Below are 16,049 nucleotides of genomic sequence, written 5' to 3'. Positions count from 1 at the left end.
CTACAAATCTATGTAAAAGATCAACAACCCAACAGCCAGAATATATAAACAGATAATTCATAAATGTTTTTTAAGTATGTGAAGATATGATCAACTTATTGTACTATAATTACATAAGATATAACCATAGGGAGAAACTGGATGAGGGGTACGTGGAAATCTCTGTACTATTTTCTGCAACTTTCTGACGATCTATAAATATTTAAAAACAAAAATTTTAAAAATATGGGCAACCTCATTAATAACAGGAAAAATATAAATTGAGTTACCAGTTTCATCTATCAGATTGGCAAGGATTAAAAAACTTGATACTGCACTGGTCAAAAGGATGTAAGTTGAGGCATGTTCATACATTACTGATGGTTATATAAACTGTTACTAGTTTTGTTCAGTGCTGCACCCCTAGCTCCTAAGGTTTGACACAGAGTAGATGCAGTGTCCAATTTGGCAATATCACAACTTAAAATGCATATGCTCTTTGGCTGAGCAATTCCACTTTTAGGGATCTAGCCTACTAACATTCTTCACATGTGCAAAAAGAAGCATGTACAAATCACTGAAGTACTTGTAATAAACAAAGATTAGAAGCAATATGCAGTCCCTTTAATAAGGAAATGGTTAAATAAATTATGAAATAACCATACACTAGAATCCTGTGCAGCAATTAAAACAAGGTGAATTAATCAGCACTGATATGAATCAAGAGCACAATATGCTTTCCAGCTTTTCAAGCCCACAGTGCAGTTTCACAACATAGCCACATTCACTCATTCACTCAGTATTTACAAAGCCTCAACTATGTCCCAGGCTCCTTGCCTAGATGAGAAAAACACAACCATCTTTATGAGAGAGGATAGGGCAGGTGCCCACAGACACAGACGGGCAGCATAGGAGTCCACAAAGAAAGGAAGGAGACCAGAGCTCAATGGCGGAAAGTGGGTGAAAGACAATGTCAAATGAGAGACTTTAGGTGTCAGGCCAAGGAGCTGGGATTCTGTCCTGTAGAAGGATTTAAAGCAAGATATTGACAAGATGAAATGCAAAGCATATTATTTAACATAAAAAACAAAGGAGTGATCCAGCTGGAGAAGTTCATAATCTGGGAACCACCTCTGATTGCATTAGAGATGTCTTAAGGTATCTCAACTTGAGCACTTGCAGTAAGCTGAGTCACCCAGGACCTAACTCTTCCCCTTATGCCTGAAGATGAACTAATACAAAAACATGAGGACAGCACAAAGTCCTCATAAACCATGCAACCTTCAAAGGATATATGAGTACTTAAGACATCTGGAGAAATATTTATAAGCACCCCTCTCAAACATCTGGACATGCTTCTCTAGATTACAGCCTACACCCAACATTTCAGAATTGTATCAAAATAGCAAACTATTAAACTGCATTTCTTCAATCTTCTTCAGTCTTCTGTGCTTTCTACTTGGGCTTTCAAGCACTTTGCCTGATGCCAATACACAGCCTAAACAGCTCTCACTGAATGGGCCTCATATTGTCAGATAAATTAAAATCTATGCCAACTAGTGATTCAGTCTCAAATAGAGGCCACCTGTTCCAATTAGTGAGATTAAAATAGTACACTGCTGACTATCTGAAGTCAAGTTCAGGCCTTCTGGATGATCACAACATCGTTACAAAGACAAAGAAAAGGGACTTTGGGCCCCAACACATAGTTGCATGCACTGGAGTAAATATATTTAGGTGCTAAAGCACAGCTTTCACTAAGGGCATTCTTTATTTCTGGATGAGCGCTTATATCCAGATTTCTGTGAAAGGCTGCAGCTCAAGACACCATTTAATTTCCTTACAAGGAGCCTACATACACATCTTAATTACGTTCAACTTTACTTCAGAAAAACACAGAGCTTAAATTTCTTCTCCACCCACTATCTGTCCTTGCCTGAAATTCCCAAAGAAACCATATCTTCCAGATGTTCTACTCTTTAGCTTAAGGTCTTCCATTGCCTCAGTTTCTCTCAGGTTGTCAGAAAACTAAAGAGGACATAAGGCAGAGAGACACAGCCTGGAGCAGCAAGCACAACTCATTTCCAACATCCTCAAGTATTCCCATCCAGACAGGACTGCCTTCAACTTACCAGAGTGGGCTTTTGTTCACACCAAAGAACAATCATTTACATTAAATCAAATCAATTGATATACATCTCATTTGGTACACAAAGGATTTAAAGTAGATTACAGGAAACACACATATATGTATGTACACACACACACTCTTTAAAACCAGGCAAAAGAAAACATAAATTAGAAAAGAAAGCCAGAGCTGGCAGCTTAGCTCACTGGGTTAGAGCATGTTGTTGGTAACATCAAAGTCAAGGGTTTGGATCCCCATACTGGCCAGTTGCCAAAAATGGAAGAAAAAAAAAAAAGAAAAGAAAAAAAAAAGTTTCAATGTGGGGGGAGAAAAGGAAAGGAAGCAAAAATCAGGAGGTTAAGAAAAAAACAGAAAGATAAGCAAGCAATCTATAAAATCTCACTCAGTTCGGCTGAAATTTGGATCTGAGTTTCCTGTTGGTCAAAATAAAAAGAGAAACACTCAATGACTTGAATTTTCAGTCCCTGAGGGAAAAAAAAGTTAGCATCTTCTAGGCCATGAGTCTAAAAATAGGTATCTTATGAAGGAATGAGGGAAAATGATATGCCAAAAGAAGTGTTTTCCTAAACAAATCTGAATTATTTTAGGTGGTATAAGAAGACAAAAGTATGAAATAAAACAATCACAATGAGCGAGTTATTCCCTTTTCAATCCTCCATCCAATCCTGTTGATTCGGTCCAGAACAAAGTCTCTCTGGTGCTAAAGCTCTCCAACAATGCTCCAGCATTTGCTAATCCACTTCTTAATCTGGCCTATAGGCCTCAAACTCAGACAACACATACCTAGAACAGTAACACTGATACGTTAAAAATAGATTTAAGTCTTAAGCAGTGAATTTAAAAATATTAAGTAAATAATAGTACAGGTGGTGTGAGGCTATGTGTAGGTGTGGGAACCAACGAAGTTTGGGAAACTGTGGTAGACCACGAATGACTCAGCGTCAGAACAACAAATGCTATAATGGGTTTCCTAACACCACTTCTCATGGTTGCTCACACAGCTGGTAAGTGGAGGAGCTGACACTCGAGTCTGACTCTGGAGTCCATACTCTCAACCATTCACTCTATTCCTCGAATCCAGAGAAGTTGAGAGTGATGTTAGAGATCAGGTGGAAAAGGTGGTTAGCAACATTTAAGAAGAAAATCAGTAGCTGTGGTGGATAAGGAGGGTAATGGAGAGAACGTCCCAGCCATCTGGTTTGGGGACTGGCTGTACAGAGAAAGTATTAACCAGGGATGGCAGGGTGGGGATGGTGGGAGGTTTGAGAGAATGAATTATTTGACATACAGATTTTGAGGTGCCGGTGGAACATCCAGGTGGAAATGTCTCATATTACACAGTAAAAGCCACACCTTACTCCCAGAGTGGGCTCCCGAGTCAGTGCATAAGGCAGAAGTCATACAGACTTTCCCTCTGGAGGGCATGTCATTGGGGAATGGCACTGGACATATCGACTCTCCATGTGCCATTGGACTCTTCCTATCTTCCCTCCACTGTTGGAGCAGATGATTCTTTCTTTGGCCAAGAACGAGATGAAGTTTTTGGCTTGTGTTTAGAAGCTGTGTTGTATAAAAATTAGATATATTGGAAACATTTGGTGCCGAAAGATGCTCTCAATGAGAGACTCACAGGAACAGAGCTTCAGAGGCAACAGCAGACTCAGGTTGAATTCCAAGTTAAATGCACACTTGATGCACTCCATGGCTTATGCATCTAGCATACTTTTCCCCCCAACATCCTACCCCAGTGGGTGGAAGGTCAAGACAAGAATGAACTCTTCATTTCACAAAACTTTATATTGAAAAAAACAAAGACACTAAAAGGGACCTCAGATAATTTTTTTAAAATGGCAACAATCCATGGCAGCTATACAGTTTGATATATGAATCGTCACCCCTCTTCACCCTAGCCCCCCCCCCAAAAAAATCTGGGAATAAATTCAGGATAATAGCCTAATGCTAAATCATTCAAATTTACTTTTTTTTTTCACTTAGAAAATTCAAAGTTTTATACTTGCCCATCAATTAATTCTCTACTGAAAATAATTTTAAATTCTCATTCTACTTAGTTTGAGATGTTTATCCTATAAGACTTAGCAATTAATTTGGTATTTAAAAATATTTAAAGCAATTCTCTTTTAAGGAATTCTGTTTTAAGACAGAAGATGGTATAATGGTTAGTTCCAACCAGTCTGCATTAGTAACATAATGGTTACAGTATGGCTGGTGTCACTTTTCTGCTCCTGCAAATGGAACGGTCTGGCATTGTCTAAATTCACTTCCAGTTCTAACATGGTAAAACCTTTGAGTCTAACTTTCCAACCCTCTGCTTTAAGTATGAGAAGCATATGTCTTCAATCTAGTCAAGCAAGGGTCCCACAGGAATTTCTGGTGTGGCCAACAGATTACTGTTTTCTTAGTTGCTTTAAACTGCCCTTTGTAAAGTTTTTAGTTGGCACAGGCTCCTCACATGCACTTAGACCTATGGCAGATACAAGTTTACAATCAGCCATTTAACATGTGGTTTCCTGAGGGGATCCACACTAAATTGGATGTATTTCAGGAAGAAATCCTTGAAAGGATCTGGTCTCTAGAGAAAATGCAAAGCATGAGAAATCAAACATACTGTCTCCACTCAACTGCAACTCCTGCAATGGCCAGTTATATCACTGTTACGTATTTTTATTATTCCTCTCTCGTCTTAACAGTAATTGAGCACTTAGCAGGTGTTGGCACCCAACAGTGCTTTATACATACTACATCATTTAATTCTCACAACAGTTCTCTAAGGGAAGTATTATGATGCCTTTGTAGAAAGATAACTTTGGTAACATGATCAAGGGTTCACTAGGCAGACAACTCCACAACTGGCACTCTTAACCACTGCAGTGTACTCCCCCACGTATGATGTGCTGTGGGGAAACACAAGCGGAGGGACTTCGCACAAAGATCATCAGGTGACTGACTGCATATCCCAAGAGAATAGGGAATGCGCAGGTTAGTCATGGGATCTACTGAGGAGCTGCGTGTTTGCAGGCACATTTGAAACCCAATGGTCACAAGGAAGAACCACCCCCGTCATACTCTGCAACAGCTCATCCTCCTGAGGCCAAACAGCAGGATAAAAGATGGTTAGTTGATGATTTTAAATCATGAGCTCTAAAGCTGTCCCAAACTACTGGCTAAATTCTTATATCCTAGGCATTAAAAAAGTTAATAAACTGTCCTTCTACATCATGCATTCGAATGTTTGCTGGGAATATATGACTACGTGCAAAAGACTGGCAACGTGTGTGCTGTAAGAATCTAGAGCACATAATTTGGGTAGGTGCCCTGCAGAAGCTGTACCCATCCAACACCAAGTGTGCAACTGGTTTACTAAGACTGAGCTGCTTTCCAGTATTCACCAAGAAGGCAGATAGGGAAGTGGTTAAGAATCAAGCTCTGGATTCAAATCGTAGCTCTACCATCATTTCCTAATAGCCACAAGACCTTGGACAAATTATTAACCTATCTGGACTTAGGCTCTTCATTTGTAAAATGGAACTACAGGTAGGATATTGTGAGGATTAAGGACATAGTCTATCTGAAGTGCTATTATCACCTGGTTTATAGTAAGCAATCACTGCACATCGATTATTATTGTTACTGCATTCTTCTTTTCATTCATGGGATTTTTTTTTTTTTTTCCTCCTTACGGAAGAATAATCAGCAAAATAACCGTTTCCCTCCCAAGTCAATGAAAGCTGTTCAGTTATGCACAAATCATATATCCTGACATTCCTTTTCTAAGGAAAGAAAAGTCCTCATTCTGATTCACAGTACAGTGATTCATGGTTCTCTTCCTTTTCTCTCACCACCCCCTTCCACCAAAAACATAAAAACACAGTTAAGAAACAGTAGAATTGAAAGCTGCAGACTCTCCTTAAATCGAGATGTGGGCACCTAGGACTAGGTTGATTTCTGACCTTAGTGGCACCCCTGGAAATTCAGGAAGAGGGTCTGAAGCAAAACACATGCTGCGAACCAACTTGATAGCAGCTGTCTTGGTGTTCTACAGCAGATGTGACAGGCGGGTGTGCTGGTGTTGGCTGGCAATTCGTTTTCCTCTAAAGGGAGAACCGATGAGTCCGCAGCAAAGCATAGCTCAAAAAACTTACATACCACATCAATCTTCCCATCCTAAACTTAAGAAAAATCTGGCTTGAGACACATCCCTTTATTCACAGTCTCTTTTATGAGCTCTTTAGAATAAAACAAATCATTGGTTAAAATGATATGCATGAAGTTTACCACTTCATTGGGTCAGTGTCACCTATGACAGAAGTCTGTTTCCACCATCCTGTTTCCTGCCCAGGGAGTAAGCATGCAATCATCAACTTATAACATCACTACCCAACCAGTTCCACTGTGAGACAGCAACCTCTTCTCCTTGACTGCCTTTAGTCATTACTCATCATGCAACTGTGGATCTATTTCCAAACCACAGAACACTTGCAGATGTACTACAGGTGGCATTCATGCTCAACGCAAGTTTTACTGCAGATGTTAGAGACTTTTGCACTTATTAGCATCATTTCCTCCTGTACAAGAGAAGGGCATTGCCTAGGGCCACCAAGTATAAATGAGATACACCCACCAGATATTAAGCTTCCAGACACCAGACTGTTCCATTTGTCATCATATTCCTGATGCCTAGATTAGCAGCTGGCACATAGAAGGTACTCAATAAGTTGCTGAATAAATGAAGCCTCTTGCCCTCAAAGTGCCAGTGTCTACAGTTTATAAACAACACATGTAAATAATCAATGTGATGAGGAACATACGATGGAAGGAGGTACAAAATGCTAGAAATGCTAGAAAGGTCTATTCTTTTCACAAAATTAACAGTCTTTCCATTTTCAAGCTTACAAACCCTTCTTACATAGTATTAAAAATGACTATCATATACTGAGTTCTTACTGTGCACCTGGCATTAAGTTTAACATTTTAGACATTACTGCATTTATTCCTTGAAGCACCTCTATTGTGTAGAAAAAGAAACTAAGACTTAGAATGATTGTAGGTCCAAGGTCATACCAGTAGCAAGCAGCACTAGCACAAGATCTGTCTTAGGGCCTATTGAAAGTGGTTCTGTGGGAAAATAACCTGGTCTTTGCAGGCAGGATGAAATAGAAGTTGGTGAAGATCATAAAGTGACTAAGGTGGAAGGTGATTGGGGAATAAGGAAGGAAGAAACCAATTCCAGAGAAATGTCAAAGACCCAATGGTATCACTGATAGGTTTGAGAGATGAGGGAGGGTGGGAAGTCAAGATGACTAGCACTTCTGACTAGTGGTGGCACCAACAAAATAAGAAAAAAATTATTCACTTCACATATGGATAAAAATAGCTAAGACCATTTTTTAAAAAAAACAAATACTCTTATTTAAGACTCATAATCACTCCCAGAAGAATAGACTATTATCATCTCTTTTATAGATGGAAACTGGAGTCTCAAAAAGGTTATTTAAGACCGTGCTCCAGAGGTCAACAAGTTGGGAACTACAAAGATCCAGAAGTCAATCACTGTTAGTCTGGGCCAGGAACCCCAGCTGTTCACCACTGAACACAAGTACCTGAAGGTGGCATTTTAGAACATTTAAATAAGAACCGACTAACAAAAATTTCATTCACATGTAATTGATTAGTAAAAACCAGTTACTGTATAGAAAGCAGACTGCCATATTCTTAAAAACTTGACAGGCTCTAACTATCTAGGACACAAAGAAAAAGGATTCTAATTATGTATGTTCGTTCTTGTAGAGAGATATTATGTGCGTCAAGTTAACAAGCACCATTTCTGAGTTTTACAAAGATGAAATTTTAAAATGTGAATGACTCTGATTTGTCATCTGAGAAACAATCACAGAATTAATTAATTACATTATATTTTCATTGAGGGGGGACAAATCTAGGTTAGTCTGGCTAGCTGTAAAAAGAGACTTCAGCAATGTTAAAATGGTATACTGCCTCATTATTATTCCAGTCTCAAAGGTTTAAATAAGCCCAGCAAGAGAAGTGTGTATTTTCCCTGCTGTCTCAACAGGGTGTCAACTGTGAATTAAAAAACCGATCATTCAGCAACCAAGAATTTGATCTCATAGAATTTTAGCCCCTTCCTGGGAGGAAACTGAGTATCCCTGAAAGGTTAATCAACTCTTCCCATATACCCCCAGTTATCATTAGCTTTTGTAGAGTAGCTAATTTACCAAATGAGTCCTAAAGAGGATTCTTTTTAAGTCCTATACTAGTTTATTTCTAAGGAAAGGGTGACATCAAGAAATGAAGCCCTAATACTACTTGATGTTTTCCTTTTGCATCACATGCTTTCTGAGTCTAACGAAAACACATCTTTATAGCTGTATCTAAGTGAGTTCCACAAAACAGGAGCTAGGATCACCTAATGTGATGAATGCTTTCTCCACAGAAAATTGTTGTTCATTTCCTTCTACTAAAGCAGGTTTATTGCAGCCTTAAAGACAGACTCAAAATTACATCAGCTCCACTTGAGAAAAGTTTTTATGAGTTTACAAAAATTTCATTAGTTCTATTCCTTGCTGTCCCAACAATAAGAACCCTATAAGCAGATAGTCAGGAAGTCTAAACTGGGATCTCAAGGAGTCCAGCATCACTGCTGTAGAACTCGTAATCATGGGTTACTAAAGTTCTAGCCCTCCTCCTCTGATTTCTAGTCCTTACTAGCCTCATTTGACCAATATGCTAATTTAGGATAATCGGTACACACAATGTCTAACCCAGCTTTAATACACGTTTAAAAATAAGGTATCTCCATGGTAACAAAACAATGTAGCAGGTAACACACTCAGCTTAGTTTTAAAGAAAATAAAGAAACCCCCTTCACATAAGGTTCTGGCACTTAAACAGAAAAGACAGCTGTAGAAATGGAACAATGGCAGATACAGCAGAGACAAATTAAATCTGCAGTTAAGTTACACGCTGGCTTTATCACTTTCCATCTAAAGTGGTTGAGGCAAAAACTTTATCACCACCATTCTATTCTATAGATTTTGAAGAGTGAGTTTCGGAAAGTTTCAAGAGTGTTGCCAAATTGCATAAATTAGCTCACCATGAGCCACCCATCCCTCAAAGATTACTAATCCCCTTTACACAGAGATCGTCACAGTTGTGACAAGAGAAATCAAGCTACCACATCTTTTTCAAGTTTGAAATTTCTTCCGTCAATGGCAACATTAATTTTATAGACCCCCCCACCCCACCCAATTACAAATGCATCAGTAAAAGATCTTTTCTTCGTTAGCAGTCATCCTTCAAGAAACATCTAACTACAGGTAACCAAAGATCTTTAATGTTTTCTTCCAAATGGAGTTTCTAGTTATTTTCATAACATATCATTATAAAACTTTTTAAGAGCGTGCAAAATAAGAGAATTGGGAGGGTAGAGATGGGTGCAGGAGGTATCATTCCACCTAATACATTCAATCCGTAAAAACTTGAAGCATTCTGTTAAACTGATTAATAAATGCTAAAGGATAAAAGGGAAACAGGCAAATTTATACCAGGGACTCACGACTTCACTTCTGGGGCAATCGATCACTACTTCGAATTATAACTGAACACCCAAGGGGCCGCGACACACTCCCATCAGGACTGCTGCCCCCGTCCAGCTGGTCTCCGCTCTCGGAGGTGGCCGACCAGGATTTGGGCCCGACCCCACCTCCGTGGGAGGCCGACGCCCAACTCCCCAGTTGTCAGACAAGTCAGTAGTTGGTGGAGCAAAGCACAACTCCAGGTATCTCCTGCCAGAACAGACGCCAGGGAGGAGGAGGTGCTGTTTTAAATGGCACTTCAATCACACAAAGGGACAACGGATCACCGAGCCTCGCATCCCGCCTGGACAGACAGCCCGGGGGGGGGGGGGGGCAGAGGTGTTCCCAGAGGAGGCGGAGGCTCGCTGTCCCCGGAGAGGCCAGCGCTCGGGCTGAGGCCTCCGACTACACGGCTCGTCTCTGCAGCACGCTCGGAAGAGCTATTTTCGCCCACAGCCAAAATCAGCAACAGCAAATTACACCGCACACAATGGCGAGGGCGCCCGCTCGCACGGCTCGGAACTCCGAGAGGGAGCGCGAGGGCTGACTTTTCACTTCGAAAAGCCCGTCCGCCGCCTCCCCGCGCTCCAGCCGCGCACAGCGCCGCGCGCGGGCTCGGTCCACCGGCCCCGACGGCGGGGACACGCGGCGGCAGCAGCCAGGGCGACTGGGGACGAGACCTCTTGAGCCTTCGGCGCCGCGGGAGGCGGAATTCCCTCGCGTCCTGGCGGGAGGGCGGCGGGGAGACCCGGGCGTCCCGGACACCACGCGGGCATCGAGGAGCGGCGGAGGGCAGGCGGGCCGGGGTCTCGGGCCCCCCGGGGGAGCACGGAGCCCCGGCGACAGGGGAGGCAGGCAGCGAAGTGCGGGGGGCGAGTTAGTGGAAGCAGAGCCAGAGCCCGGCCGGCCTCGCCCTTCAGCCCCACGCGCCTCGGCGCCCCGCCGCCACCACTCCCGCGGCGCTCACCCGGCTCTTGCAGCGGTGGTGCCGGCCGGGGTCCGAGTAGGTCCGGTCCACGGTCAGCGCCGTGTCGCTGCCCGGCATCTCGGCGCTTGGGCCGGGAACTTTCCCTTCTTCGGGGCCGCCGCGCCGCGGGCTGCCGGCCGTGCTCCGGCTCGCCCCGGGAGCCGCGGCCGAGGCGCGGTGCGGGCTGCAGCAGCTGTTGCCGACACCCGCGCGGCCGCCCAGCGCCGCCACCGCGAGCTGGGGTGGGGGGGGAGAGGCGGGGCAGCGAGGCGAGGCTCCTCCCCTTCTCCCCACGCCGCCCCCCGCGCGCCCCGGAGGCGCCCAGACCCTTGGCCAGGTGTAGTTTCTTGCCCTTCTCTCGCCTCCCCGCCAGGGTGAAACTTGATTCCACCCCCTCCCACTGCCTTCCTTCTCCTCAAAAGATGAGCCACATCTATACTACTTGTTAGTGGTACGTTTATGTTAAATGGCTTTAGGGAAAGATGTGGACGCTTGCCTTAAATGCTTCCTTTTATGTTATTCTTCATGCAACAGGCACTTGCTGGGCACCTTCCATATACCACACCTTGGGCTAGAGACCAGATTTTTTTTTTTCAAGGCCATTTTTTCCCCTTATGATTCCACTGAGCACTAGCGTACTTCCACTTAAACTAAGATCCTGCTGTGTTGTCTATCTTAATTTTGCATGTCTGGCTCACCTTTACGTTGTAAGCTACTTGAAAGTCAGGACGTGTCTTTTCATTTTGGTATTCCCTATTCCCAGTGAACAGTCCCCGTCCACGAGAAATTTGGAGTCTAGAAGAGAAAGCGCTGATGAGTGATCAATTAAATCTTAGTTACCTAGACCAAATTTCAAAACACCTGGTCTGGTTATGTAGGATGTACTATGGGGAAACTGGGTGGAAATGTTTAAAGTTACAGAGAAGAGCTGGAACACACTTTGACTGGCCTAGAGAGAGGGAAGGATTTGCTCCTACCCCTCAAAGGGTTAAGCGGGGAGGGGAGGTCAGGCTGAAGGAAAATACTGAGCATAAAACTGAAGGACTTTTGGAAAAACCTCAAGTCATCAGTTTAGGGAGTGTCTTCAGGAACAGAAGGAGGTGACAGAAAAAGTCGATGGAGAACACGTGGGGCTCTACTTTCAACTAAGAAGTTCAGCCTCACTCTGTGGGTATTGTGCAGCAGCTTTAGGTTTCTGAACAGGGAAATGGAACAGAATGGAAATTTAAGAAAGCTGTATCTGACAGTAGTGTGATGTACTGATTATAGATGGGTAAGGGACTAGTTAGAAGGCCATTGCAAAGATTGAGAATCACGTAAATGTCCTTCAGAAGGAGACTAAATAAATTATGGCACATCCATCCAGCAGACTATTATTAGGTAACTGTAATAGAATAGGCAGCCCTCTATGTATAGCATGAAAATATTTCTAACATACATAGTAAAGTGGAAAAAAGGCAGAATAATATACCTGGCATGCCCCCATTTATGTAAAAACAGAATATATGTATGTGCTTATATATACATAGCTTATTTCTGTGAGAAAAAACAAGAAACTAGGGAAATAGACAAACTGATGCCAGGACAGGGTAACTAGGTAGCTAGAAGGCAGAGATGGGACAGAGATCTATTTTTCACTGTGTATGTTTTCTAAACTTGTTTGTATTATGGACATATATTAACTATTCAAAAAGTAAAATAAAAAATAAATTTAAGTAAAAAGGGTAAACTTATTTAAACTAACTTAGAAACTGAAAACCCTACGTAGTCTTAAATCCATTCAAGAAATTAAATCGACACTTAAAAAATACCACCCACACCCCTCAAACAAACAACTATACCAGAGAGTTTTCAAGTTAAAGTCTTCCAAAGCAGAGAAAGATAACCAAATGTTGTGTGTGTGTATATGTTGTGAAAGGAGATTTTAGCTAGGGTGGCCAGAGAAGGATTTCCATGATAAGGTGACATTTCAGCATAGACTTTGGAAGTGAGGGAGCCAGCAATGAAGCTATCTGGAAATTTAAGACAGAATAATGGCAAGTTAAGGGCCCTAAAGCAGGAACATTTAGGAAGTGTTCAAGAAAGGGCAAGGAAGCCAGTGTTCACTGAAAGGAGATGAAGTCAGAGACACGGCAGAGGACCGGATCATATAGAGCCTTTTAGGCCATTTTAAGTACTTTGACTTTAACTCTGAGGAAGATGGGAAAATTTGGAAATTTTTGAGCAAAGGAGTAGCACGATCTGCCTTTTCACTTGGGGAATAAAATAGATCCCTACCTCACAACATACACAAAAATCAATACCAGATGGATTAAAAACCTAAAGAAGAAAAAACACAACTTAAAATTGTCAGAAGAAAATGGGAGAATATCATAATGATCTCAGGTCATAAAAAGCAGGCCAGAAAAAGCACAAACCATAAAGAAACCTCAAAATTTCTAAACTGCTGGTGAAAAAAAATAATAAAGTGAAAAGACAAGCCACAGACTGAACTCAAGCTAAAATAATCAATATGGATAAATTTCACATACAATACTGAGAAATAAAATAAGCCACATCCCCCTGACATCTGCACCAAGCCCAGCAATGACCAAGCCACCACTGGAAGCCCCCCGGTCTCCCCTGCAGGAATGAAGGGGGTGACACAGGCCTCGACCCCACCCCTCCTCCTTCCTCCTTCTTCCATCCCTATTTCCTTCTCCCTTCTTCTCCCTCCCCGACAACTGCTCTGCAACATCACAGAATGTAAAAAGATAATAAACTTTCAAAAAAAAAAAAAAGTAAGCCAAAGAAAATTATATGCAGTAAAATTATATTCATATAAAGTTTAAAAATGTAAAGAAATAACATTATTCTAGGAAAACAAAGATATATAGTAAAACTATTAAGAAAAGCAAGAACTTAACAAACATATTTCAGGACAGTATTTCTCTCTAGTGGGGAGATGAAAAAGGATTCAATAAGAGAAGTATACAAGATTATAACAAATGACTGGTACACTGGATACGCATTCATTATATGCACACAATATCTCAGCATATTAAAAAATTTTAAAGGCAACAGAGATTCAAGGGACAGATGTGATGGTGTCATCCTTAATACTGGAATTCAAGTCACTGGTGGGTGTACCTTCTCAAATAAACATAATAGCACTTTTGCATATATAAAGCTTGTTATTAACACAAGATAGTCTGTTGTTGCTATTTTGTTTGCTCTGTGTGTATATTTTTAAGTTGTGGTGAAATACCCATAAAATTTAGCATCATGACCTTCTTTTTTTTACTTTTAAAAAGACTAAGATCATAGAAAGTATGTTTTCTGATCACAATAACAGAAGGAAATTTAGAGAATTCACAAATGTGTGGAAATTAAACAACATTGTCCTAAATAAACAATGGGTAGAAAGAAAAATCACAGGGAAATTAGAGAGTACTTTGAGATAAAAATCAAAGTGCAACATATCAAAATTTATAGGATACAGGGCTCATGCATCACTTAGAGAAAAATTTATACTTGTAAACTATACTAAAAATAAAAATCTCAAATCAGTAATGTAAATTTCTACCTTAAGAAAATAGAAAAAGAAGAGCAAAGAAAACCAAAAGCAAATAAATAGGAAATAACAAAGATTGCAATGGAAATGTATGAAATAGGGAATTAAAAAACAATAGAGAAAATCAATAAAAACAAAAGTTGATTCTTTAAAAAGATCAACAAAATTTGCAAGCCTTTATCTAGACTGACCAAGAAAAAAAGAGAGAAGACTGAAATACTAAAAAGAGAAATAAAACAGGGCATGATTACATTGTCATTATGGTTTTTTATGGTGTAAGATTTAGTTTCTTTTTCTTTCTGATTTGCATTTTTGTTCTACCAGTGGGTTTTGTTCTTTCTTGGTATTTGTGGTAGTGATTATTGTTTTTCAGATTCCAGATGCAGGACTTCCTTGAGGATTTCTTGAGGGCTGGTCATGTGGCAGTTTTTGTTTGTCTGGAAAATACACTATTTTTCCCCTCATTTCTGAAGGATCCTCTTGCTGGGTACAGTATTCTTGCCTGGCAGTTTTTTTCTTTTAGTATTTTGAATATGTCATCCCATTTTCTTCTGGCCTGTAGAGTTTCTGTTGAGAAGTCTGCTGTTAGTCTCATAGGGGCTCCCTTATAGGTGACTTGACACTTTTCTCTTGCTTCTTTTAAGATTTTTCTCTTTGTCTTTGAGTTTTGCCAGTTTGACTATAATGTATCTTGGAGAGGTCTTTTTGGGTGGAATCTGTTTGGGGATCTTTGAGCCTCCTGGATCTGAAGGTCCATGTCTCTCCCTATACATGGGAAGTTTTCCATTACTATTTCATTGGATAGGTTTTCTATGCCTTTTCCTTTCTCCTCCCCTCTGGAACAGCCATGATTCCAATGTTTGTGCACTTAAGGTTATCTGTTAGCTCTCTTAGATTTTCTTCAGTTTTTTTAATTCTTTTTTCCTTTTTTTGGTCTGCCTTGGTTATTCTGAAAATGCTATCTTCAAGATCAGAAATTCTCTCATCTGTTTGTTCTAGCCTGCTGCTTAAGCTCTCGGTGGTGTTTTTTATTTTGTTGAGTGAATCTTTCAGTTTCATGAGTTCTGCTACATTCTTTTTTAAGGTATAAATCTTTGTAAGTTTCCTCCTTCATATCCTCGATTTTTTTTCTTGTTTCATTATGTTGTCTGAGTCTTCTTGTATCTCAGTGAGTTTCCTTAAGATTGTTGCTCAGAATTTCTTTTCAGTCATTTCAAGGGTTTCCTGCTCTATAGGGTCTGGTATTTGAGAATTACAGTGTTCTTTTGGTGATGTCATATTTTCTTGGGTTTTTGTATTTCTAGTATTTCTATGTTGATGTCAAGACATCTGGTAGAGCAGTAGCTTCTTCCATTACTCTGGAGTAGTCTTTGAGGACATATCCTCTTCTTTTTCCAATCTCTGCTGGTCTCTCCTCGTGTCAGTGCAGTCGAGTGTTTGGTGGGCCACCTGCATTGTGGCTGTGGTGGGCCACCCTTGTAGAGTGGTGTTTTCGACATGCTGTCCTGTCTGCTTCCTGGCAGAGAGGGATGCCCTCCACTCCTTGCCTAGGACCCCAGGCATACTCTCTTGCCTGCTTCTGGGCAGGGGGCGCTGCCCTTGGCTCTTTGCCTAGGTTCCTGGGCATGCTGTCTTGCCTGCTTCTGGGCAGAGGCAGTCTGTTGTTATTAACTTAAGTCATTATGTCAACTTATAAGATCCATTCTGAAATTCTATGAGAGTCCATCTCTGAGTTTTCCCCCTCATCTGTCTGACACCCAATTGTTTTTTTGTTTTTGTTTTTGTTTTTTT

The 16,049-nt window shown here is 41.1% G+C and overlaps 1 protein-coding gene across 1 annotated transcript in view; it reads right to left on the bottom strand.

Annotated features, from left to right (window-relative positions):
- TMCC3 (transmembrane and coiled-coil domain family 3) overlaps positions 1-10,901 on the bottom strand; it is a 68,968-nt gene extending 58,067 nt beyond the window's left edge. The window contains exon 1 of the mRNA XM_063075113.1: positions 10,706-10,901. Coding sequence (XP_062931183.1) covers positions 10,706-10,783 — 78 coding nt within the window. The 5' untranslated portion in view covers positions 10,784-10,901. The remainder of the gene's footprint in view (positions 1-10,705) is intronic.
- Positions 10,902-16,049: the final 5,148 nt, after the last annotated feature.

The sequence above is a fragment of the Cynocephalus volans genome, chromosome 12, assembly GCF_027409185.1.
Source record: "Cynocephalus volans isolate mCynVol1 chromosome 12, mCynVol1.pri, whole genome shotgun sequence".
Classification (NCBI taxonomy): domain Eukaryota; kingdom Metazoa; phylum Chordata; class Mammalia; order Dermoptera; family Cynocephalidae; genus Cynocephalus; species Cynocephalus volans.
This window is presented reverse-complemented; position numbering and strand designations above follow the sequence as displayed.